Source organism: Peromyscus eremicus, chromosome 6 (genome assembly GCF_949786415.1).
Source record: "Peromyscus eremicus chromosome 6, PerEre_H2_v1, whole genome shotgun sequence".
NCBI lineage: Eukaryota > Metazoa > Chordata > Mammalia > Rodentia > Cricetidae > Peromyscus > Peromyscus eremicus.
The window spans coordinates 45,197,718-45,225,480 of record NC_081421.1 but is presented as its reverse complement, the minus strand read 5'-3'; the positions used below and the strand labels follow the sequence as shown (position 1 = coordinate 45,225,480).

Sequence of the window (27,763 nt, the reverse complement as noted above, 5' to 3'; positions counted from 1 at the left end):
CTTTCAATACTTTAAGTAAACAATCAAAATAGTCGTTTATTCAAGTTTAAGACCAAATTTCTCCTCTCACAATATGACGAAATACATGCACTATTCAATAAAGGTTCTTTGGCGGACTTCCTGAGGTGACCGGTGTGCAAACACATCTAACGTGATTCATCAGGACATCATTGACGCACCCTCTTCACCAGTGGCATCTTGAGAAATGTGAAGGTCTTCAATCATCTCAGCCAGACTAATTCGAGGTGCTCCCTCATCATCTGTGTCACTTTCCACAGGGATGGTGGAATCTAAGAAGCCGAGAGAGTTCACATACACAAATGGAAATGCACAACCACCACCCTTACCATCAGCAGTATTAAGTAACTATGCTGTAGTAAAGCTCTCAGCTCCTGTATACAGCAGGCTTCCAGATACTTACAGAATAAACGAGTAAATTAAATATGCAAGAGCTAGCAACTTAAGGAATCAGGCTCAGATAACAACCACATCATATGCATATAAGCAAATGATATTTAGTAAATTTTACTGCTCCTTATTTATCTGTAGGTAAAAGCCTTACTACAATAGTTTATAAGACAAATAAGTCACTTATGAAAAGTAAATACCAAATATCCTCAAAGATACTATCTACAACATGACTTCAATACACCCAAAACACCAACCTCTGTAAATGTTGACATTTTTTCTAATTGCCTCATCTTCTTCAAGATCTTCAAGGAAATCTTGATATTGCCTGCAAGAAAAAGAAACTTTGAGCATTCTCTCAAGTATTAATATTCACAAAGGTCAAATATGGATGCTACTTAATTAGGCAGGCTGGAAAACAAATTTCCTTGCAATAGTACATAACTGCTAAGTATTAAGATGATGATGTTAAATGCAAGACAATGAAAAGATACCTCTCACATCCATTTTTATCCACACAAGCCAATTCTTAATGGACAAGTGAAATATATAGCCTTTTAAGACTATGGTTAATTGGGTTATTCTGTTTTGTGTTTTAATGATTTACTTTTATTTATCTCTGTGTGTGTGCACGCGTGCGTGCGTGCGTGTTGTGTGTGTGTGTGTGTGTGTGTGTATCTATTTGAGTATATGCCAAGAGTGTGAGGGTACCCACAGAGGCCAGAAGAGAACACTGCATGCTCTGCAAATGGAGCTACCCCATATGGGTGCTGGGAACTGAACTTGAGTTCTCTGAAAGAGCAGGAAGCATTTCTTAACTACAAGAGCCATCTTTGCAGCCCAAGAGGCAGCCCAGAAGATAATGCTGTTGAGTCAGTTCTCTCCTTCAGACTTTATGTTGGTTCTAGGGGCTGGAATTCTGGTCACAAACCTTGCACACAAGAGCCTTTAGCTGCTGATCCATATCACCAGGCTAAGACTACAGCTGAAACAGTCAAGTATGTACTTCTAAACAGTTTAACAGGTTACATATATATATATTTTTTAAATCACACTATGAAATGCTATTGCTTCTCAATAATGTAAACTCTTCATTTTTTTCCAATGTTTTTTTTTACCATCATCAAGAATTAAGGCCACAGACTGAAGAGATAGCTCAGCAGTTAAGGGCACTTGGTCCTCCAGAGGACCCAGGTTCATTCCCCAACACCCACATCATGGCTCAAAACCATCTGTAACTCTAGTTAGTCCTAGAGGGGCTGACACCTTCTTCTGGCCTCACAGGGACTGGATGCACATTGTACAGATATAAATTCACACAAACGCTCATATACATAAAATAAAGGTAAATAAAAAAATATATATAAAAAAAGAATTAAAGTCACATCTTAATTCATTTAATACACATTTTTGGAAAACATTATTTTCACTTCTGCTTGTTATCTGAGTAACATCTAATGTCAATAAACTAATTTTGTTAAGCTTAAGACATAAGCAATCATCCATGATTATCCACATAGTAATTATTCATTATATTTGAACTTTTTAATGAAATTATTTACATCAACACTATAATTCTAAAGACAATAACTCAGGAAACAATTACTGTATAATTGCTTATATAATGTCATTACATTCTTTTATGGATTCTCTTATGCAGATTCCATTCATAAGTTCCTAAATTCAAAGTTAATTTTGAGTGCAACGATCTACTGGGTAACAGTAATTTCTTTACAATGTAAGGCTGATTTTTTTTTTTTTTTTTTTTTTTTTTGGTTTTTCGAGACAGGGTTTCTCTGTGTAGCTTTGCGCCTTTCCTGGAACTCACTCGGTAGCCCAGGCTGGCCTCGAACTCACAGAGATCTGCCTGGCTCTGCCTCCCGAGTGCTGGGATTAAAGGCGTGCGCCACCACCGCCCGGCTGTAAGGCTGATTTCTAAGGGTTTCCCTTGAAATAACTAACTTTAAGGCTTAAGGAAAGCAGGACCTTTCATCATCCGTGTCCATGTCTTCTCGGTCCCTCGCAAGCTCTTTCAGTTTCCAGTTTCTACGGCGCTGGCGTTTCGTCCGGTCATAGCTCTTCTTAATTAACACCTGTTACAGAAATATCTGCAGTTACAGCACGTCAGACACACACAGGAGGAAAAAATTCAAAGCTCAGGCATGCCAGGGAGTCCAACTGAGGGCAGCAGTTACTCTTCAGAAGGGTGTAGAGATCAAAAGGCAGTGTCAAGAGGACTTTAAACTTTTACCATGTATTCATTAGGATGATCAGAGCATTATGTATCTAGCTGTGAAAATTTCAAATGACTAAATGTTAAATTTTTAATCCCAAAAACTTGCAGTTTTTCCTAAATTTTAATTTTCACTCACCATTCATACAGCACATTTTGAAACATTACAGATACTCAGTTTTTCACAGTAATAAGCACTTAGAAAATGTACATGAATTTTATAACTTTTAGTAACTGTGTAGTGAAAATTTTAGAAAAGAGAAATAAATACCCATCCTGCGGCTGGAGAGATGGCTCAGCAGTTAAAAGCACTTGGTGCTTGAGAAGACCTGGATTCAGTTCCCAGCGCCGACATGGTGGCTCACAACCATTTGTAACTCCAGTTCCAGGGGATGTGACACCAGCAGCACTGTACACACGTGGTGCACATGGATACAGGCCAGCAAGACACTCACACATTAAAGAAATAAATCTAAAAAATAAATGCCCATTCTGACTCATACCCAATTTTTTTCCCTACTTTATCAACTGAAGACCAACCAGATGAAATAGGAACCTCTATTACCAGAACTTCATTTCTGCTCACAGTTTAAGCAATTCATGTTTATTCTAAAAAGATTAAGCAAGTGAGAGTAGAGTATTATCTTCATTCACTGCTGTTTATGAACTTTAACTCATCACGGTACAACTCTACAGGCTTTTCAAAAGTCAGTCTTTCTCCAAGAGGTGATACTATGAAGATTACTTTCAACTCCAATTTGTATCTAATACTGAATAATGGTCTGTCTTCTAAAGGGCCTGTGAAGTGGAGAAAATATATAAAATAAGTTGAGGCTAACCTGAGAGTGAGTCTGAATAAATCTGAAATCATCATTTCCAGGTACAAACTTGGCTCCACTCTATCAACAGTACTGTGAGTTTTGTTTGGCAGCACTGGGGCCTGAGGCTAGGCTTTATGCACGCTAGGCAAGCACTTCTTCACTGAAAAACAGTCTCAGTCCTCTTGTCCGTGTTTGCTTTATTGAGACATGCTCTCATTAAGTTTCCCAATCTGGTCTTAAATTCACTTACACTCACTCTCTAGCCCAGGTAGGTCTTAACTTGTGATCGTCCAGCTCAGCCTCCTGCATACCTGATATTGTAAGCCTGTACCACCACATCAGGCACTATCAAGGGTTTTGCTAAGAATATGAAAATTTGATTATTGGAGGTAGGGGTGCCCTGAATAAATCCTCAGAATCACACCAACCCTTTATTGTAACAGGAAAAACAACAACAAAAACCTTAGAACCTTACCACATCTGGAACTCTATCTGAGTTCATTTTGTTGACATGTTCATCATTTAAATTACAGTTGGCCAAATCAAATCTGAAATGTAAACAGTGAAAAGTTTAATGAGTATCCTTTTTGTATAATTCGTTTTTATATATAGCATCCCTATACGTGTAAGTGTACACACACACACACACACACACACACACACATCTATCTTTCTAAGTAAAAGATTTCATATGCTCCCCATTTTAAGTTTTGAAATTTGGGGCTGGAAAGATGGCACAGTGGTTAAGAGCACTAGTTGCTCTTCCAAAAGACTTAGGTTCAATTCTCAGCACACACACGACAGCTCACAACCATTCTAACTCCAGTTCAAGGGGATCCAACGTCCTCTCCTAGGCTCTGTGGGCACCAGGCACATATACTCATGCAGGCAAAAGATATACATAAAGTTTTAAATTTCTAAAAGTCAAAATAAATAATTAAAGGTTCTGAAATACGCTATGTGGTGCACATGCCTCTGCAAACAGGAACACACTGCACTCTAAGTTTTCACTGTCCACTGCGGACCCTCTTCCCAAAGGGCAGACTGACCCAGCAGCCTTGATTTCAGAACACAACTGAATGAGTCTGCGCAGTTTATAAAACAAGTAACAACCTTTCATTCTTTGTAAACGGAACTCAAGACTCTGGAAACAAAGCCCATGTCTAGAGCGCACTGATGAGCACAGGTATAGAGACTGTTACTTTTATGGGAGCTGTCTGGCATACAGAGCTGCTGTCTTGTTTTTTTTTTTATTAATTATGCGTATGTGCCTACATGCATTTATGTACACTGTATGCATGCAAGTGGGATCAGAAGTGTCAAATCCCTTAAAACTGGAGCTACTAAGAGTTGTGAGCTGCCTGATATGAGGACTGGGAACTGAGCCTGGGTCCTCTGCAAGAGCCATCTCTTCAGCCCTGGCTCTTTCCAAAAGGTGAAGTATTATCACAGCCATTAAACAACCCACTCCCACTAAGAAGCTATAAATATTCAAACTATATAATTCAGTGTTCAATTACCAAAATCTTTGAATAAATGAATGACTCTTTCAGATGATGGCCCAAATGGAACAACTATTAGCTTCTGTCTAATACACGGGTTTATAGTTATCAATAATAAAATAAGCTCGTAAGAACTCTGAAATCTTTTTTTGAAATTAACACGTTTACTATTTTAAATATTTATTGGCTCCTGAAGAAAACTTGCAATGCTATCTGGCAAGTCAAAATACAACAAAATGAAACAAACCCCAGCACCAGGTCTCCAGGATTTAAAAGATGTCCCAAGTGAGTCCGACAAAAATACTGTTTATCTGTATTCATTTCAGATGTCTTCTGGACCCAGACTTCCCCAAGGGTGTGCTTTAACAGAAATGAAAAAAGATTCAGGAACAAAACAATTCAAGAATCATTTCATGAAAAAATTAAATACAATACTGACTTTTTTCTCATTTAATATGCATTTAGAACTGCTTATACTTTCCAGAATTCTAAAACACTGTCAAAACTAATGAATTACCAAATCAGAAATACATAAAATGACTTCAAAGGAAACCATAAAAACAATCTAAAACTTGTATGAAACATTAACATTGCCCCCTGAAAAAACAAACTCGCAACATATACATCTAGCGTTTTCAAAGGAAATGTCTTCGGTTAACTCAGAGTGAGCACAAAAGTGACCGGAAGAGTAAAAGGATCTTAGAGCAAGAAAACAGTCTAAGCAAATGCCTGTAAGACCTAAGACTTAAAAAAACAAAAACAAAACAAAAAACCAAGACTTCAGAAAAATGGACAAATTACCCCAGCACACTAATAATGAAAACACACAGCCTGCACTGGACTGGAAGGATAGCTCAGTGGATAGAGATAACTGCCACCAAATCTAACGACCTGAGTTTGCTCCTCAGATGCAACTCCTTCAAGGTATCCTCTGATTTCTGTATTTAGACATGTGCACATGGCACAGCTTCCCCCTTCCCAAATAAAATTTGAAAATACACGTCATCACCAGGTGGTGGTGGCGCATGCCTTGAATCCCAGCACTCTGGAGGCAGAGCCAGGCGGATCTACAGAGCGAGATCCAAGACAGGCACCAAAACTACACAAAGAAACCCTGTCTCAAAAAACAAAACAAAACAAATACACGTCATCTCTTAAATATGTTCATAAAAAACATTTGTTTGCCAAAATGTAGGTGCTCTTCTAATTTAGAGGAAAGACAATAAAATCAAGTTAAATGGCACTAGAAGCAAACAGTAATAGAGATCCAGAAGGCAGCATATTCTACAAGGTATGCACCCTTTCAGTTTAGGAAGTTGGTATCATAACAACACAGGAAGGCGTTACCATTAAAGAAAAGATTTAAAAATTACAATATTCACATAATTTAATGTGTGTTCCCCAGCTAGATACCAGTCTGAGCAAACTCCAAGACACTTCTGAGACAAAGGGAGGAATCTGAATGTGGACCAAATGTAGTTCTCCTAGTGATAAAAAGACTGACTCAAAGGATTCCTATGTTGTATAATAATGTATGGATGATTTCATATTCAATAATGATTTTGAAATTTAATGTCCACTGGTTCTCTTACACCAAAATAAAGGGGGAAAATGACTTTTTAAAAATAGAGCAAATTAAAAAAAAAAAAAAAAGCCTTTTCCCAATACAAAAAGAAGACAATTAACTTACCAGACTACAGTCCTGCAACCTTTATCACAATGACTCCATTCAATTTTATGGACAGGGTCTCAGTATGCAGCCCTGGTACTTGACATGTAAACCAGGCTAGCCTCAAACTCAGAGATCCAAATACTTTCTGCCTCCTGAGTGCTAGGATTAAAGGGATGCACTACCACACCCAGCCATGACAACTCAATTTTAAAAGAATTATTGTGTGTGTGTGTGTGTGTGTGTGTGTGTGTGTGTGCGCGTGCGCGCACACATATGACGGGGTGGCGGCACATGCCACAGCACACATCTAGAGTTCAGAGGAAAACTTTGTAGTATGGATTCCAGGGATCCAACTCAAGTTATCAGACTTCACCTTTACCTGCTGAGTGATGTCTCTGACCCTCACAGCTAACCTCACGGTGTTTTTCTTTTTTTTTCCTTTTTTTTTGGACTCCACATTTTATAATTACCAACAATTGAAAACCAAAACTTTTTAAAGAGTAAGAATGGGTAGATGCTGCTTACCTTTTTTGATATGACTCCAGCCCCTGCACTTCGTTTCAGATCTCGGACTATGCTGCATTCCATCACGATAAACTCTTCAAGCTGTTTAGGATGGCATAAACTATTGAAAGGGTGACTCCAGAAAGTGTTTCCATCAATATCTGCAACTAAGAATAAGCATAAAAAACAAGATAACGTGTTGACCAGAAAGATGCATATAACAAGCAGGAAGTCATCACTTATGAGCCCCATACATGAGCCCCAACCTCCAACTGGAATAAGGGAAATATCGGGTATCAAAAATATTTACATCTTATTTAGTTACTGTTAAGCAGAATGCCACAGAACAAATTCAATCAGTTTTATGGTGATTTCATGTGCTGACATTTTATGGTAGAAACCTATTGGTCATCACAGCTACTTTAAAGTTACAAGCCATAAAGCCTACTTTTATCTGAAAAGTACCAAAATAACAGAAAGCTTATTAGAAACTTAAGAAAAAGATTAAGGAGACAAATGACAAGACTTCTATCACTATTCAGTCTTCCTTTTATAAAAATTGATTTATATAAAGATATGCTAAAAATGACCCATAATAATGATAAAAAGTTAAAAATTCTTACTTAAATTAGTTGTTCCACTGGATCACAGCTCAAATATCCGAAAATTTAAAATACTTGTTTAAAAGACATATAGTTTAGCATCCGAATCTGTCTAGTAGGCACAGGGCTCTATGTCCAATCCTCACACTGGAGCACACACACATTTGGCAAAAGACTTAGGCACCAAAATTGTATGAGTCAGAAAATTTTCAGAAAAATGAATGGAATAAAACTGAAATATCTAAAAGTTCACAGAACGGTTTCTTTAAAAAAGAAAGAGAATATCAAAAAGCTTTATAATTCCTGTATTTTTAAAGTACTAAACTATTAGTCTTTCAAAATAACATTATCAAGAATGACATTTGGGACTGGGGATGTAGCTCACTTAGAAGAATGCTTGCCTAGCATCCATTCAATGAGGCCTCAGGTTCAATCTCCAACAGCATGTAACTTAGTTTCATAGCACACCTCTATGATCCCAGTACTGGGGAGGTGGAGGGAAGAGAGTCAGAAATTGAAGGTCATCCTTGACCTCATGTAGAGTTCAAGGCCAGCCTAGGCTACATGAGACCCTGTCTCAAAAAAACTGAAAGAAAATGAGAGTGGGGGAATAAACAATATAAAGGCAAGAGTGACTACTGTTTACCACAGAGGACAAAATTGTTAAAACAAATGTAGTTCCAAAGCTTACCTTGTAGGGTATTTGGGTCTATGAGATGGATGGCACTAGTTACTCGAATACAAATACATATCTGGTTCATATTTCCAAGACTCTGCGCCAGTTTTGGTGATAGGCAGACAACATTATCCTAGGCAAAAACAAGTAACATCTAAAACAAGGCAAATTCTAAGTTAGCAGCCTTTGATAAACACTCATTAATAAACCTGACTAAACTATTCTTCCCCAAGCAAAACTGTGCCTGTCTGTCTGAATGTGTCTATGGGCTGGTCTAGAATTATCAAGCCTCATGATTCAGCCTATAGGATGCTAACATGCCTGGCTCCACGACATTATTTTTCTTTCTTGGGCCAATAAAGGACCTGCAGATAAGAGTCACACCTTAGAGAAACCGAACACCCCGTACCTTTTAAGAAGGGCCTATTTGTCATAACTGTAATGTTTAAGAATCTTTTTTATAATCAGCCCTCCACACCTATGCTTGCTAAATTCGTTTCAATTTAATTGTAACATAAATACTTATCATTCTATATGTTAATATGGTATATATTCTAATCAAAGTATAACACCAAGAACAGAATAACTTTCTAAATCTCCTTGTGACTTCTGATTTCCATAAAACCAAATTTCAATGGGAAATGCATTTCTCTAAAATAGCTAAATGTTTGAGTGTGTAATCCAAGACTAAATGACTAAAAAAGTCACACCTACATGGAAGATTCTTTATTAACCAACAGTGGTGTACTCGTCTGTTAACTGTACTAAAAGATAGAAATGGCTGGGCGTGGTGGAGTATACCTCTAATCCCACACTTGGGAGGCAAAGGCAGAGAATCTCAGAGTTCCAGTCCATCCAGGATTTAAGGTTAAGACTTTACCTCAAAAAATAAATAACTAAATAAAATTAAAAAATAAAATTGAAATTAAAAAAAAAGAATCTGGGTCACACATAAAGCTGTACCAGAGCACAGTCACAGAATTTTTAATTGAGGTGGACACTATTCATTAGCACCTACTCCAACTTTTGGTTTTGAACTCAGGAGCTCCCAAAGACAAACAAAAATATAATCAGGCTTCTATAGCCATGTGTCCCATACCCTCTAGTTCATACAATTGTGGCTCAGAAATATTTTTTTTTAATCACTACACCTATAGTGGACAGGTAGAGTTTTTTTCCTTTGCTAAAAATACAGTTTAATTAACAACCATTTACATAGCATACACACCATATTAGGTTAAAGTAATCTATAAAGGAGTAACATATACTATACAGTCTGAGGGATTTGTACATCTCTGGAGTTTGGTGTCTACAGGGAACCCTTAATTACCTATAGGTACCACAAGACAACTACAGCCCTTCGTTGTATTTAATACACAAGGCCTAATTATGTTGTTATATCTAAATTTATATTACCCAGGCTTTTACTGTATTTAATGAGGACTGGCAAAAGTGGTACTCAAAATAACTACTTTTAGCTAGAACACAGCTATGGTCATTTGTTTTCATATTACCATCCATGGCTATCCTTGTCAACAGTAGAGTCGAACAGTTACACTAAAGAGATGGACTGAAAGCACAAACTATTTACTAACAGAAATATTGTTACAGGAAGCCTGCCGACCATATTTTAGGCTGTCCTTTCATCCCTGGTACTGTACTATTATGTAATTCACTGTTGACAACTTTAAAAGCTGTAGTCACGACCTAGGTACAAAGAGTAGCTTATCACTTTGTGGTTACATTAACTTTGGATAAGTCATCTATCTAAACTTTCTAAGCTTCAATATCATCTTTAAAATTATATACCTCATCTCTATTAATAAGACATAAATCTAAGGGAAAATAGTGAAATATATAGATATCAGCTTAATGTAGAACAGCCACAATAAATTATGACAGTGATAACTTTTAATGATTCAATATGAACACAAGCTTCTACATGGTAAAGAGCTATAGTTACATATTCATTAGTAAAACCTTTTCTTTCTTTTTTGAGATAGTCTCATGTAGCCTAAAACTTTATTTGTAGCTGAAACTGACCTTTAACTTCTGACCTTCCTCTGTCTCCCCAGTGCTGGAACTGTAGGTGTGCTAACACATCTGATTTCACATGGTTATGAAGACTGAACCCAAGGCTTCAAACACCTAGGCAAGCACTCTATCAACTGAGCTATATCCCCAGTCCAGTACAACCAGTTGTTAGTACTGTTTGTTGAAATTTTTTGGTTGCCTGTTTTTTTTGAGACAGGGTCTCACCATGTAGTTCTGGCTGTCCTAGAACTCACTGCCTTTGCCTCCCAAATGCGGGGATTAAAGGCATGCACCACCACACCCAGCTATTTGTTGGGTTTTACTCAGATAAATGTTTTATCTTAGTACATGTAAATGAAATAATAATGCATGCTTTAAATTTATTGACATTATGTTCACAAGTAAAGATGACTCTGTGATCTCATTTCCATTAATAATGTAGTCAAAATCCTGTACAAATTCCGAGCACTCGGGTGAAAAAGCTGGTAAGCCTAGAAGTGGGGAAGCAGAGACAGGCGGATCCCAGGGGCTCATCAGCCAGCTAATCCAGTCTCATCAGTTGGCTCCAGGTATAGTGAGAAACTCTCTCAAACAATAAAGTGGAGAGCCATTGATGAAGACACCTAATACTGACTTCTGGCCTCCACAGGTACACATCTATGCATACATGCACTCACTTGTGCATATACAAAACACTTACCCACACATATTCTAAAGTGGCTCACTCATCTTTTTAACTACTATTTCTTATAAATGGAAGTTTCATAAAATTACTGTATGTCCACTAAGATTCCAATTTTTAATAAAATTGGATTATTAAATTTCACAATCAATTTGTTCTAATGTTATTGCTTATGTGTGTGGGTGTGTACACACTCGTGCAGGTGTACATGTGTTCAAGTGTACATGTGGACATCAGAAGACAGCTGTGTGGAACTGGTTCTCTCCTACCTTTACATGGGCTCCAGGGACCCAACTCAAGTTATCGAGCTTGTATGGCCAGCACTGTAAGAAGGCTGAGCCTTCTCACCAGCCCAATCTTTTCATCACAACACACCAAAAGGAAGGGCATTCCAATTCATAGTTTTAAACACATATTTTAAATCTTTTTAACAAAGCTGAGCGTGTCAGAAATCATTGAAGGAAGATATTCTTAATTTCTAGCCAGTAGGAATAGGAAACCAGGAGCAATAAATTACATACAACCAATTAATTCCTATTCTCTTACAGGCATGAATTAATTACATGAAAAGAAGTACCTTGCATATTGGAACAATTTCCACAGAAAAAGTGCTCTTGTAATTGTATGTGTTACTATGGATATCTTGAGAGATCAATCTTTGTGATGCTTTGTATCTATTAAGAAAAAAAATTAGTATTAACAGAAAGGGATAGGTCCTTCCTTATATAAAGTTGGGGACACCAATTTTTATCAAATCCAAGTCCAATGTCTTCAAACAGCTTCCTGATGGTGTGGTTAGCTTTAATTGTCAACTTGACATAACCTAGAAGGACTGTCTTCGGACTGAGAAAAACTGTCTCAGTACTGAGAAGGACTGGGTTCTATGAACATGTCTGTGGGGGACTGTCTGAATTAAGTAAATTGATGTGGGAAGACCCAGCCCCACAGTAGCACATTCTCTAGGCCAGCAGTACTCAGTCTGTGGATCCTGCATATCAGACATTTACATTACAATTCATAACAATAGCAAAATTAACAGTTATGAAGCAGCAATGAAATAATTTTATGGTTGGGGTCATCAACATGAGGAACTATTTTAAAGGGTCCACAGCATTAGGAAGGATGAGAACCACTGCCCTAGGCAGAGGGTCCTGAACTGTTTTAGAATAGAGAAATCTAGCTGAGACAAGCAAGCAAGTGGACAGGCATGTCCACATCCATTTCTCTCTGCTCTTGATGTGATGTGATTCACTGATTTGATTTATCCATGAAGATGAACTGTAACAACTGTAAGCCCAATAAACCCTTTCTCCTAAGCTGCCTTCTGTCAGTGTGCTTTATCACAGCAACAGACACGAAACTAGAACATAGGGCAAAGTCTAATTTTATCCACTTATACTTCAAACCTTCATCAGAATGACTCTACTCTAAGCCACACTAATGTACCTCCCGGGTCTTTGTTCCTGCTAATTTCATCTTTCAATATAAACTAATTTCTCCCATCCTGAAGTCCTAGTTCTTCTACCCATCTTCTATGGCTCATCATTACAGTGCTTACTGTTATGGAGTTAGGTTTAGCCATCAAAAGATTCTTCAGTACTCTTAGGCTAATATAAAATGGTAGGTCAATGTTTCATGACTGTTTAAATACTCATACTAAAATTTTAGTTTTAACAAAGTTATCTAAGCCTGAAGACCAGATGTGACCTATATTTGGTTATCCTATTCCCAGATCCATGGACTTACACATGCAGGTTCACAACGTACCTACAGGGAACCGTACCCTGAAGAAACTCCACCATCTTCTGAGCATGTTGTTTGGAAGAATAGTAGAAATCCAGACCATCTAAAAAATAAAAATAAAAACGACCACATCACAAATTAAACCCATAAGCAAAACATATTATTAGGAATTATAGCCAAAAAAGGTTGGGGATACCAATTAAGACCTGTTTGGCAAAAAAGCAGACAAAAATTAGATAAAAGTAATGAAAACAAGCTTCACATTAATTCACAAGAACAAAATTCAAAGCCAAGAGAGAAAAGGAAAAGAATATTTTATATAATAAATGGAACCATCTACCAAGATGATGGCACGAGTCCATGTAGTTAACACACATGAAAAAAATTACATGCCGAGGCTAAGCATAGTCACTAGACACCATTATCTGCCAGTATCAATTAACACTATCAACACATAGCCAAAAGCAAGTCTACTGCTAACAAATATTTATGAGATACCTAATAAGAATTAAATTTACCCATAATAGCCAAGACAGTATTGAGGGAAATGAGAAAATTCACAGGACTTACATGAAATTAAGACATTATGAGACTAGCATAAAATTATAAGTTCATGTAAACTTGAGATTGCAGAAACAGGCTACTACATTTAATCAAAAGAACTTAACAGAGAGTCAATGGGATTTAACAGATAAAAGATGAATTTAGGCACTTCATACCAATTATAGAGTTAAGACCTAACTATGAATTAAAATTATAAAGCATATAAAAAATAGGATATTTTTGTGACCTTAATTAAACAGTTCTCAAGCATAAGAAACGTATGCTTGACAAATGAAAAAATTTGATTAGATGGTGCTGTACAGAGTTTCCTCAAGATTGATACATTCCATCCTGCAGGAAGGAAAACAACTCAAAAGATCTTCAGGAAGTCCCTAAAACTAACCAGATTCACTAGAGCCCTGCCTGCCACAGTTAGCAGAGATAAGCTTCAAATAAGACTCTGAGATGAGACCAGCTGCCTGGAAGAGGTTTAGACCAAATGAGTCACTTAAAAAGGACACTCTCCAACCTGTTGTGCTGCCTGCAGGCTTGTGTGTAGTCTGTTCCTGGATCCCAGCTTTGTGAGCTGTCGCCCACGCTGAGGTGGGCTTGGGTGATGCAGCTGTCTTTGAGTTATTCCTGCTCCTGTAAGCAACCTCTCACCCATACTCCTGTGGTAACCCCAATCAAATACACTGGTTTATCAAGTTGGACTTTGGTGGTGTCCATACCTTTGGTCTGTAGTGAGATTCCTATCTGGGGTGAGTAGACATGTGTGTGCTGCAATATGCCCCCAGGAAAACTTCTGTCACCCAACAACTGGACTTTATCAGACTTTAAAAGTTGGGGCTTGTCAGGGACAAGGATAGAATCTCTAGTTAGTGGAAAAATACAGACCCCCATAAGACAGGGAACTAGATCATCTTACAGTCAGGTTGCCTAGCAACAGGACATTGAGGCAGAGCCCTTGACCCTTTCACCCTGTAAACATCCTATGCAAATATCCTGTTAGCTTGCCCCACCTTATGCAGATGACAGCTTCTTGCTCCCCCCACCCTGCAGAAACTATATAAACCCTCTTGAAAAATAAAGTTGCACCTTGATCAGAATCCAGACTTGGTGTGTTTCCTTGTATCTCCTGTCCCTATCATTCCGTCCTTAGGGTGGTCGAGAACCCATTGAAGCCCTGCAGGCGGGGCAGGGGCTGGAGAGATGTCTAAGCAGTTAAGAGGCTCTTTTAGAGGACCTGGGTTCAGTTCTAGCACCAACATGGCAGCTCACAACCCTCTGTAACTCCAGTTCTGGGGGAGGGGGGTCTAATGTCTTCTGGTCTCCGTGGGCACTGTATACATATGGTGTACTTATACACATGCAGGCAAGGCATTCATACATACAAAATAAATGTTTGAAAGTTAAAAAAAAATTAATGTCTGCAAAGAAAGGACAACATCGAGAAAAGGAAGACAGGCTATAGTCCAGAAGACACTGCAAATCATACAGGCAGTAAGAGATTTATTTATAGGTCGAACATGCCTCCTTATCATTAGTCCTTAGTGTTATATGTTGAACATGCCTCCTTACCATTAGTCCTTAGTGAGAAGGAAATTAAAGCCACAGTGAAACACCAGCACAGACTTCCCTCTACAAAGATGGTCAGCAACTGCAGTAGAGAACTGGAACCTTTTAACATTCTGTCAGGAATGTGAAGACCACAGCCACATACACTGTGGCTATTTCTCAAACATAAACACCAACCTAAATTTCCCATATAACTCAGCTCTTCGGTCTTTAAGTACAGAGCTCAAGAGATGGCTGAAGACGACAGACGTTCCCTAACTTCCACACATGGCATGGCATATGCCCCAACAAACAAAATTAAATACATAAATAATGTAATGAAATGGTTCACAAGGAGAACTAGCTGAAAGAGATCGATGTCGTAAAGGGAAATGATATTGCTTATGCCCAGGAGATACCTCACTAAATGGCTTAATGGACAAGTTCTTCAAAAGCAGTTAATAAACAATGAAGGAAATGAAGGCAAACTTTGTAACTTTCTCCAGTGCTAACGTAATTGACAGCAAAATCAGTCAAAGCGCAGAAACACATTTATGTACATATGTACATACACACAGCAGCACATGTATCAATTAGAAGCCTCAACCACTGCTCACACATAAAATCCCAGAACTAAGGAGAATGAAACAGGAGCTCTGAGAGTCCAGACAGCCTGGGCTACAGAGACCCTGTCGTTCAACACAAACTGGTCTCCGTATTTTTATGTGTTTTGAGAGGGTTGGGGGTTGGGGAGGCTGGTGGTTTTTGTTTTTTTCTGAGAGAGAAGGAACATGAAGTTGGAAGGCAATATCTGACAGGAGTCGGGAGAGGGGAAGAATATGAATAAAATGTATTGCATGAAAATTTTTTAAAAATTTAAAAAACATGAGAGAGGGAAAATGGAACTTCAACAAATATCATTCTTAGCACAGGAAGGTAACCACCATCCTAAAAACACATAGAAAACTAGACAAACAGACACATGAGTGAAGGATAACCAACCACAGATGACTCACAGGAGAAAGAAAACGATTAAGATGCATAAGAAAACTGTTAGCCCTCATCACTCAGCAAGTACAGATTAAAACAATAAGCCATTGTCATGTCTCAAATTTAGAAAGGCCAAAACAGTTTTTAACCATTACCAGCAAGTGTCTGGAAAAATGAAAGCTTACTAGTGCTGGGAAAGTATACTACAAAAAAAAAAGTATACTACATCAAAATTTATATTTGGATTCTCTTCTCCAGTAATTCCAAATCTTCAAATCGATTCCCAAGAAAAATCACTACATATGCACAAAGGTGAACATAAGGATAATTATTTAGTGCTGTTTTCAGCAGCAAAAAATAAAATGTAAGTCCACTAATAAAGAAATCAATTTATATATCCACTAAGGTCTATCAGACAGCAATTAAAAATGATTAAATGAAACTATATATATATGCACTGTTGCTGAAAGTCTTCCAAATGTGTTAAAGGTGTATCAGAGTCACGGAGCACTCCATGAAAGCAACTACTGACACATACAGAGTATACTTTGTCTTAAGAAACTATACTGTCTCTAGAGATGACAGACAGATAAAGGCAAAGTGGGGGAGGGGCCCTTGATTTATACATGGTTTGAATTTGTAGAATTATTTTCAAATACGTACTTTATTTCTATTAAAGTGTGTGTGTTTATGTACACATGTACACAAGGTGCCTATAGGACAAAGAAGGCATTGGATTCCCTGGGGCTAGAATTACAGGTTCATTTTGAACCACTGAAAATGGGTGCTTGGAACCAAACTCCAGTCCTCTAAAAGAGCAACTAGCACTCTTACCTGCTGAGTCATCCAACACTCCAGCTCCAATTACATTTTTGTTTAAATTACTAATATACAAGCTAAGGAAAACACTCATTTAAATTAAAAATTAGTAATGAAAAAAGACTTTAGCTGGAAGAAGGGTTGTTAAATCTGCAGCATTGGGCCGGGCGGTGGTGGTGCACGTCTTTAATCCCAGCACTCGGGAGGCAGAGCCAGGCGGATCTCTGTGAGTTCGAGGCCAGCCTGGGCTACCAAGTGAGTTCTAGGAGAGGCACAAAGCTACACAGTGAAACCCTGTCTCGAAAAAAAAAACAAAAAAAAAAACAAAAAAAAAACTGCAGCATTGGGGGTTTGGCAGTAATTTTAAAATGTATCCACTCTTTTGGCAACAAAACATTCTTCCACAGTCCTTAGCTAGGATATGTGTTCCTTGCCTCATACAACTTAAACCGACAACAACAAACAAACAAACAAACAAAGCAGACTCTCATGCTGCCCAGGCAGGCTTATATGGAGGACAACCTTCAAACTCTCGCTCCTCCTGTCTCCAACTCCCAAGTACTGAGATTACAGACATGCAACAGCACACCCAGCTTTGAGTTTCTTTATCAGGCCTTACTCAGCACACTTTTGCCTAGGGATTAGCCAATAAAGGAACCTTATACACCAGTGTGGTGGTCTGGATGAAAATGGCCCCCATAGGCTCACAGGGAGTGGCACTACTAGGAGTCGTGCCCTTGTTGGAAGAAGTGTATCATTGGGGGAGGTCTTTGAGGTCTCAGATGTTCAAGCCAAGCCCAGTGTCTCTTCCTCCTGCCTGCCAATCCAGATATAGAAATCCCAGAGGGTTGAGGATTTAGCTCAGTGGTAGAGCGCTTGCCTAGCAAGCGCGCAAGGCCATGGGTTTGGTCCTCAGCTCCGAGAGAGAATAAAAGAAATGAAAAGAAATCCCAGCTATCTCTCCAGCACCATGTCTGCCTGCAAGCCACCATGCTTCCCATCATAACAATGGACTAAACTCTGAACTGTAAACTAGCCCCAATTAAATGCTTTTTTAAAAATAAGAGTTGCCATGGTCACAATGTCTCTTCACAGCAATAGAAACCCTAACAATGCATCACTAAACTGTTTCATGATACAGACAACCCTATGCCTACCAGTAATACACTCAACCTAGAGGCATAGATTAAGTTTTCACGTAACTGATATTTTCTCATTTAAGGAATTCGGCCATTTTTTTCAAGAACAGTCACCACCAAGTAAATCTGTACTTTAAAAAGTGACTTAGGAAAACAATTCGTCTAAAAATAACAAGCACCAACTAAGACCTATTACTAGCAGGAGTCTTGTGTTTGTTTCAAAACATTTGTATTTTAAATTATTAATCTCAAAACTATGGCATCTCCATCAAATATATGTAAGTAGGCTGCCTCTACAGCGAATGCTACGGGTCTGCAGTGTCACAGAGTGGCAGAATCGTGTAATGCCCAGATGCCAATCTCTACCACCATCAAAGAAACCAAACAAAAAACAGCAAACTCTGAGGCAGACTTATAAACTACTATGAAACTTTTTAAAACTCTATTCAGACATTTCATTATTTATTCATCCCTCTTTATTTACTGAGTTTACACTGAATTCTACTCATCACAAATACCTCTCAGTACATGAAATACAGCGAAAAACACAGAAGAATTTAGAGATCTTCCAATCAGAGCAATCTTTCCCATAGCAAACAAGGTTTTATGAGTTTCTTATTACAGCACTTTACACCACATTAATGGAGTCACTGACTTAGTCTTCAAGATGAGCAACACATAGAGGACAAGAACTAATATTAATATACCATTATATTCCAAGCACAAAGAATGGCATCAATCATAAACTAAATAGTTAATAAATAAACGAGGACAGACGGACATCACCAAAAAAAAAAAACAAAAAACCAAAAACTACAACAACAAAAAAAAACAGTTCTAGATTTGTACTATTCAGAGTAGCAAACTCAAACGACATGTGAGTTTACTATCAGCTAACAGAAGAAAATTCAAAATTCAATTCCTAAATTATAGTAGCCACATTTCAATACTAGCCACATGTGGACAGTCATTACCATACTGGACAATGTAGACAGAAAATTAAGGCTGTTTTCTTTTTACACATGCACATATATACACATGAATTTTTTAAAGAATTTTTGCAACTGCTTCAACTTCTGAGAAAGATAGGTTATTTAGGATAACAGAAAGAAAATTTTGATATTGTTTCAAATTCTTTTAAATTTGAACTCACCATGAATCTCTTTGATACGCAGTGTATTCTGATGCATTCCATATTTCAGAATCAACTGTTCCAGATAGTAGAAAGTTTTCTTGTGCAGAGTCTAAATATCCATGCATTATACAATCAATAAATTACATGCCAAAAAAGCATTAATAAATATATTACACATATATCATCTACAGACATAGCACATTGATTTTTCAAACAAAAACATGCTTTAAAAATTAACTAAAACATAAAATAGTGACGTATTTCCAAAGACGAATGTTCCAGGACCTAGATTCTTGTTATACATAAAGGACTTAGGGAACAGAGAAGGTTTTATCAGCTATTTATAATGGACAATAAGTTCAAGATGCAGGATTCACTCATTATCTGTTTTCAGTACCTTCTGCCTGACTTGAATCACAGCCTTCCAGAAGTCCTTGGCTTCTACTCTATGGCAATCTCCACACATCTGGGACTGAACAACATAGTCCACCACAAACACCTGCTGAAGGATGGCACCATTCATCACCTGGGGAAGAGAGCAATCGCACTCCTTCACTCTCACAGTTCTGTTCAACAGTGAGTGCTTTCTTGATTAAAACAAGAAACTGTAATAAGGAATTTAAAACTTTGTTCTATGAATGCATTAAGGACAGCAGTAAGATAAAGTTAAAAATACAAAACTAAGTTACACTACCTCTTTTGGGAGAGGGGGGACACAAACAAGGACGACTATGCAGCCTCGTGCATGCTGGTCAAGCACTCTCACTGAGCTACTCAGCCCAGTGTAAGTTACACTGTTCACAGAAAGGTACACAAGTACCTTTCCCACAGATTAGATTACTACTTTAAGTTTACCTCTAGAAAAAGTGGTTGTCAATATCCTTCTAAAAATTTGGGGGTAGGGAGTGGCCTGACTAGGAGTGCTTGTCTGTCACATCTGAAGCCTTGGGTTTGATTCCCACTGCCACAAAAAGCCAGGCATGCTGGCACACACCTATAATCTCAGCACTTGGGAAGTAGAGCAGGACGGTCAAAAGTTCAAGGTCTTTCACAGCTATATACTGAATTTGAGAACTCAAGCTAAAAGTAAATTTTTCTAAGTTTATACACATGTGCATGTTGTGTATTACAGGCACCAACAACATATGGCTGAGAAAAAAACTGAGGGTTGGGCAGGGTGGTGCACACACCTTTAATGCCAGCACTCAGAGGCAAAGGCAGGAGGATCTCTGTGAGTTCCAGGCTAGCCTGGTCTACTCAGTAAGCTCTAGGCAAGCAAGGGCTACCTAGTGAGAACCTACCTTAAAACAAAAACAAAATCTTTAAAGAGATGACTGAATCCACTAATTTTGAGCAATGGTAGCTACTAGTGACCTAGTCACACATCAGGTGATTAATAAATAACAAGATTTAGACTGTACTCTTTCTTTTAAGCCATTTAGTCCATCAAATAATTTAACACTAGTCCCTCAGTCCCACTACTTGTATTTTAACCATGTTTGGGGGAAAAAAAATGAACAGCTTACCTCTTTCTGAACTGTCAATTTGACTTTCAGTCTCTTGGAATGGGGCTCAGTCCAAACAAAGCCTGCATCGACAAGGCGAACCTTCAATAAAATATTAAAAAAAGAAAAGAAAAAGGAAACCTAAGTCCCCAGGAAAGATGAATGAATACCTCACTAATAAACAGACTCATAAGATCTTTGAAGGAACATGTGATGAACACCATTACATACCATTCACTACAAAAAGAGAAAAACATTTATCACTAAAGCCATGCCAACAAAAGCAGCAAATGAAAGGGCAAGCCAATGACTACACTAGTGAACCAAGAAAGAATTAAAGTATTTTTTACGGGTGAAAAAATTATTTGAAGGAAAAAAAAAAGTTACCGCTCTTCAAGCAAAAAATATACTTTTTAATAAAATGAACTGGTGACTTCATTACCCAAAAGAAACCGCACAAATAAAAGCTACTCAAGTTATTATCTTTCTGTTGGTCTGTAGCTTCTTTTATAATTTATATTTTCCTTTTAAGAATGGACATTCGGGGACTGGAGAGATGGCTCAGTGGTTGGGAGCACTGTCTGCTCTTCCAGAGGACCCGAGGTCAATTCCCAGCACCCACACAGCAGCTCACACCAGTCTGTAACTCCAGTTCCAGGGCTTCTGACTCCCTCACACAGACATATATACTGGCAAAATACCAATGGACATAAAAAAAAAAAATTAAAAAAAAAAAAAAAGAATGGATATTCATTTGAGAACTATTCGTGTCCAGGCTACATACCTGTAACACTCACTACACACCTGTAACACTCACTGATAGATAAGAATTAAAACAGTCTGCTCTTCTTGATGAACTGACTGTAACGCAGAAGGCTAGAATGAGAGCTTTGGAGCAAAAAGACTGAGAACAAGAATGGAGGTTTGTAATAATCGGGGAGAAACCTCAACAAGAGGTACCAGAAATAAGAAAAGCCAGAGCAGCTTCCTAGGAGAGAATTCCACAGGACTGAATACCTATATATTAGAAAAAGGAAGAGAACATACTCTAGTACAAAGCCCAAGCAGCTAGGTAATACCAATTGTTTTGACACAAATAAGCAGCAGATTTAATGGATGGAGAAAGATCCCTTCATGACATCTATGACATACAGAAGTGGACAGTATGATACTGGTCTAGAGGTGCATGGAGAAATCTGTTCACAGACTGAAATGTGAGCAAGCAGATTACAATTCTATCAAAGATTGTCTGCTGAGAACAAGACTAGCCAAGGCAGATGCAGTACTAAAGAGTAAAACTCACCTAATATGACTGGTAAGCTACAACAAATCCCAGTAGTCAAGAAATCAAGTCAGATAGAGTGATAAGCAGCTTCCTAACCAGAACCCCTTCCCCCTAAGCCTCATAGTCCTCCCCACCACCTCCTCCCAGTTTCTATCTGCAGGAGTTAGGAGGAAATGTACACAGCACTAAGTAAGTCTGTGTGCTCTTCCTAAAGCCTCTAATCTCCATCTGCAGGAATGGCAAGACCTTGACATCCACTTCAGCACTCAGAGGCTCTCCACACTTCTCCTTAGACAGGCAATTGCCAACTTTATTGAGTCCTTTGTCCTTTACCGTAATTACAGACACCTCAGTCATTCTCTCATTTCCTACAATCAATTTCCATATGTCTCCTGCCCCTACCTAACACTCTTTCAAATCCTAAAATCCTTTTACTATGCTCTCTATTCACAACAAAACCTTAAAAAGAGGTGGGGAGGGGACAAAAATCAATGGAGCATCCCTTTCCCCTTCTAGTTATCCTGATTATATTGCTTCCCTTCAGACAATTAAAAAAAAAAAAAAAATCCAAGAACAAAATGAAGCAAGAACTTGAAAGACTCCAGAACTTAAAAATATTACTGCCAGAGCTGGAGCAATGGCTCAGTGGTTAAGAGCACCTGCTGTTCTTCCAGAGAACCTGAGTTCGATTCCCAACACCCACAAATCAGATCACAACCATCTGCAACTCCAGTTCCAGGGGATCCAACAACTTCTTCTGGCTTCCAAAAGCACTGCACACATGTAAGGCACAGACATACATGAAGGCAAAGCACCATATACATAAAATAAAATAAATCTCCCCTCATTTTTCTAATAAATAAAAAATATTACTGCTGAACAAAGGTCAATGTAAAAATTAAGTAAGAGAGAGAGAGAGAGAGAGAGAGAGAGAATCAAAACATTTGCAATGGAACTAGCAAAACAGCTCAGTGAAACAGCTCAGTGAAACAGCTCAGTGAAACAGCTCAGTGGCAGAGTACCTGGCAAATATGGGCAAGGCCCTTGGTTCAATCTCCAGCACCAAAAAAAAAAAAAACAGAAGAAAGGAAAAGAAAACAGGAAAAAAACAAATAGTCACCCAAACAAAACAAACCCCACACGGAAGGATTGTCTGAAAATGAGTGTTGTAACTATTCCACCTACCTTACTCAGAGGTGCTTTAATTTTTTTCAAGCACAAAGCAAGAAGCTCCCTGGATTCTAAAGCACACTGTACCCAAGATGCTGGTGGCTGAAAATATCTGAAAGAAGATAACACACTAAATCTGCCACTTCTCAGGAAAAATAAATAAATAAAAAACAAAAAACAGCAATTCCTATTGGATATGCAGAAATTATACTGATTATTAACCAGGAGAAACCCAAAGCTACTCTGAAACCTTAACCCAAAAAAGATTAAAAAGACCTATGACACCACTGTCTTTAGCTCAAAACTGCAATTCTGAAAAAGCCCATCTGAGCTATTATATATTTTATCACTTCATTTAGTAAAAAATCCAGTTAAGAGACACTGACAATAGCTGAGACGGTCAAAGAGCTGGCTGCCAGGCCTGACAACCTGAGCTCACACAGTGCAGGAAGAGAACCAACCCTACAAGTCATCCTCTGACCTCCACATGTACAGCATGGCAAAGTGCACATACATACAAAATCAATCCACAATCGTTAAAAAATAAATAAAACAAAATTCCAGTGAGGAAGGCTGGAGAGACGGCTCACTAGTTAAGAGGACTCTACTTGGGTTTCCAGCACTCACTACTGGCAGCTCACAAATGGCTGTAACTCTAGCTCTAAGGGGATTCAATGCCCCTGGCCTACAAGGGCACTGCACTCATGTGTACATACCCACATACACATAAATAAAAACAAGGTTTTATAAAATTCCAGTAAAAATGGCAATATGCTCAAAATTTCCTTGAAGCTATACTGACAAACAGGTTAGAAATTATCACAAAATGACACTCAAATTATTTATTTTATACTTCTAAAATGTTTGAGAAATGTTTATTTTTCACATACACACACAAAAATGGAAACTTAGTACATCACAATACTATGTATCAACAACAGTTTGCCATCAAGTTGTTTCAATTTTTAAGCTGAAAAACACAATTTTCAAAATAAGCCTCATTAAGCCAAGCATTGGTGGTGCATGCCTTTGATCCCAGTACTCTACTCAGGAGGCAAAGACAGGCAATCTGTGAGTTCGAGGACAGCCTGGTATACAGAGCAAGTTCCAAAACGTCTAGGGCTACAGAGAAACCCTGTCTTGAAAAGTCAAAATTAATTAATTAAACATCATTAAATTATAAATCTTTCCTGTATATTAAAAAATTTTAACCCGGTCTTCCAAGGACTAGTACATAGTAGGTATTTATTAATAATGCTTGTTAAATACTCTCAAATGAGTTATGTAAACGCTTTCTTGCCATAGTTATTAAATGGTTAAACAACTTTGATTTTCGTCCTTCAAGGTTCAATAAAAATCATTTGTTTATAAAGTATTTTCAAATGGTGTTTCAAATATTACCTATCTAATAAAATTCCTTCATTCTCATAAGAAAATTCAGACTCCGACCATATCTAAGCATTACAGATAACCAGTTGATAAGAAATCCAAGATAAACTGGGTGTCCCAATTCTTTGTCTTGTAAAACCCCACCGTGTGTATAATAATAAATATTTATAACAGATCAAAAGCCTCATACTCACCAGGCTCACACACTGTAAACTCCCCAAAATAGTACATTAAGTACATGGATTTGTATATGTGCACACAGAGATATTATTCTGGGGAGACACATTTTGAATTCTTGGGGAGGTCCAGACAACCTCCCACATACACAAAGCCAAGTGCTAAACCTACTTGGGAAATTACAGGCATATAATTTTTATATTCACTGGCAAGTTTTATGTCTCTCAAAGGACTACCTGATGTAAACAGCATGTGCCAACAACTGAAAGAACAAAACTAAAGAAGAAATGAAACATCAGCTCTCAGAAGGCATCTTCTACTGTCAGATTCAAACTACTATTTCTACAAATACGTTTACTATCTTGACCAGATTAGTAGAACAGTAGAAAGCACACCATAAAATGGCAAATTATTAAATCCTTGGTACCATCAACCTAAGTAAAAAATACGTCTCAATTGCACATGCTTTCTTCTGTGTACTGGTATAATCTCAGCACACCACAGTGGCTCTCTGAATGATTATCAACTTAAAAAAGCTAACAAGTAATGGACTGTACTGTACCTTTGACACTGTTTGCAGAAAGAAATGGAGACCTGCTTTGGAACACCTTGGCTGATGTCAACTTTACTTCGTAAACAGGCCACACAAACATTGGCAGGATTTGGACTAATTGGGACACCACACTCACAGCACAAGCTTGAGAAAATAAAAGTATAAAAATTTTCCAATTAGATTTTATAAATTCACTAGTCAAATAATTAAAAAAAAAAAAAAAAAAAACTCTACCAAACCAGAGACCCAGGATCTGTTTCTAGCACCTAAGTGGCACCTCACAACCATCTGTAACTCCAGTTCCGGGAGATGGAATGTTTGAATCAACCATTCACCTCCGTGGGCTCCTGCATGCACACGGTACACACACATACTCTCACAGACCACACGAGACAAGCTGAGCATGGTAGGTAACCCCTTTAATCCTAACAATCAGGAAAGCCCCGAGTCAGCCAGGACTACATAATGAGACCCTGTCTCAAATGGTGGGGGGTAGCGTGGGCGGGGTGGACAGGGACAGGACAGAACTCTAAGGCAGAAAAAAGCAATCTTAAAAAGAGAGTGAAGAAGAGTCTTGGAACACTGATCAAAAAACCAAGGAGGGCTACAATTCTGTGCACTGAGCAATAGGACTTCATGCAATGATAGCAATGTTCTAGCCTTTCATCATCCCTTCTTTACAACCAGAAAACTAAGAAAAAAAGAGATGAACAATGTAAATAGTATAAGATCAACGGCAAAAACTGAAGCACAGCTGGGGAATGGTGACACATGCCTTTAATCCCAGCACTGGGGAGGCAGAGGCAGGAGGATTTCTGTGAGTTCGAGGCCAGCCTGGGCTACAGAGCGAGATCCAGGACAGGCACCAAAGCTACACAGAAGAAACCCTGTCTAGAAAATAAATAAATAAATAAAAACCCTGAAGCACATTCCACATGAACAATATGTAAGATAGCCAAGTGCAGTGGTACACACCTTTAGTCCCAGCACTTTAGGAGACAGAGGCAGGCAGATCTCTTGAGTTCCAGGACGGCTGGATTTAATGTGGGGAAACTGTCTCAACAGCAAAACTAAACAAAGAAACAACTAAAAACAAGCAAACAAAACATGCAAGAGCAGTTTCTCTTTCACCTAAACACTGACAGGTTTAGGACACATCTGGCCAGATGCCTCTCTGTTCTGAGCACTGTCTCCACATTAGGAACAGTTCATTTACTGGGACTCACGGGAAAGGACAACGTACATATATAACATGAAAACAGAAAGGAGATTCCTAGGGGCAGGAAGGGGATCAGTGAAGGGGGGCAGGAAAGCACAGCAGTAGGGTAAATACGAGCACTGTACAACATTAAATCTACGGATACTCATATACATAAAAATGTCCTAATGACCCAGCACTCGGGAGGTAGAGGCCAGCCCGGTCTACAGAGTGAGTTCCAGGACAGCCAGGACTGTTACACAGAGAAACTCTGTCTCGAAAAACAAACAAACCAACCACACAAAAATGTCATAATGAAACAGTAATTTTTATGTTAAAAATTAACTTTAAAAAGAAAAATAGACCAAAATACAGGACAGGAAGAGTATCTATGTCTACTGACGCTCTAAACGACAGGAGTGTAACTCTAGTATACTGGAAGCAGAAAAATGTTGTGAACTGGGCTGGATATATCTCAGCACTTGGGAGGCTAAGGCTGGAGGAACAGGCCCTCAAGGTCAGTCTTGGCTACAGGGTGAATTTCAGGCCAGCTGGGGCTACATAGCAGGACTCTATCACAAAAAAAGTTTGTGAACCACTGACATTGTTGCCCAATGTTGCCCAAAAGAAAAACATAAACTCCCAGTGGTAGCCACTAGCTCTATGGAGGAACTGAGTTATATACTTAAATATTATCCACGTGTGGCTAAAGACTACACAGCGCAGTGCCTCTCCTAGCAGGATGTCTGGTAAAAAAAACCCTTCTCAAAGCATGCATTTTCTAGATCGAATTTAAAATGAATCGAATAAATTAAAATGAATTAGATTTCCTAGGGGATTAAGACATTTTTTTTCTTTTCAACTGAGAGACGGGCTTCCGCCACTAAAAGTTTTCTCAGGAGTTTTAGAAGGCTCATCTTACGATCTGTAAACTAAGGAACGAAGAGGGGGGGCCTCGAAACTCACATGTGTCCCGGGCTGCGATCCACGGCTTCTGTCATGTACTCCATCGTTCGGGGCCTATGGAAGGAAGGGGAGGAGCGGGGAGATCTCAATCCCGTGGCGTCCCCCGAGCAGGCCAGGCCCCGGGGACTCCGGAGGTGTCCCGCACCCACGACCCCGGGCCCCGCGCGAGCCGCCGCCCCCGCGCTGCCCTTCCGCCCGCCCCCGCGCCGCGGCCCAGAGCCCACGCGGTCCGCTCGCGGCCGGGGTGCACCGCCCGGCCCGCTCCCTCCTCCGGCCCGCTCCCTCCTCCGGCCACGGCTGGCCAGCGCCAGGAGCCGGACCTCGTCCCCAGACCCTACCAGCTCCTTCCGGCTCGACAAGCCGAAATCCAAGCACACGCCACACTCCGGCGCCCTTCCAGCTGCCTTAGCGGCCCAACGCCACTAGGAAGATCTCGCGATAGGAGGACCGGAAACCCCGC

General features: G+C 38.9%; 1 protein-coding gene across 1 annotated transcript; it reads right to left on the bottom strand.

Moving 5' to 3' along the window:
* Positions 1-7: 7 nt before the first annotated feature.
* On the bottom strand, positions 8-27,763 carry Nmd3 (NMD3 ribosome export adaptor). The gene is made up of 16 exons (XM_059265481.1): positions 27,642-27,763; positions 27,304-27,357; positions 25,149-25,283; positions 23,036-23,132; positions 20,587-20,667; positions 19,458-19,586; positions 19,079-19,169; positions 12,902-12,980; positions 11,712-11,808; positions 8,434-8,551; positions 7,162-7,307; positions 5,212-5,324; positions 3,938-4,010; positions 2,395-2,501; positions 666-736; positions 8-290 (listed from the first exon to the last, which is right to left on the bottom strand). The coding sequence occupies exons 2-16, from the start codon at positions 27,345-27,347 to the stop codon at positions 160-162; spliced, it is 1,512 nt and encodes a 503-aa protein (XP_059121464.1). The 5' UTR covers positions 27,348-27,357; positions 27,642-27,763; the 3' UTR covers positions 8-159.

Bases quoted from the DNA above. Each gene is read 5' to 3' on its own strand.
- Nmd3 (XM_059265481.1), bottom strand. From the start codon at position 27,347: ATGGAGTACATGACAGAAGCCGTGGATCGCAGCCCGGGACACAT. The intron at 12,981-19,078 runs GTGAGTTCAAAT...TTTATTTTTTAG, and splicing joins GCGTATCAAAGAGATTCATG to ATGGTCTGGATTTCTACTAT. The intron at 4,011-5,211 runs GTTTGTTTCATT...TTTACATTTCAG, and splicing joins CCTGGAGACCTGGTGCTGGG to ATTTGATTTGGCCAACTGTA.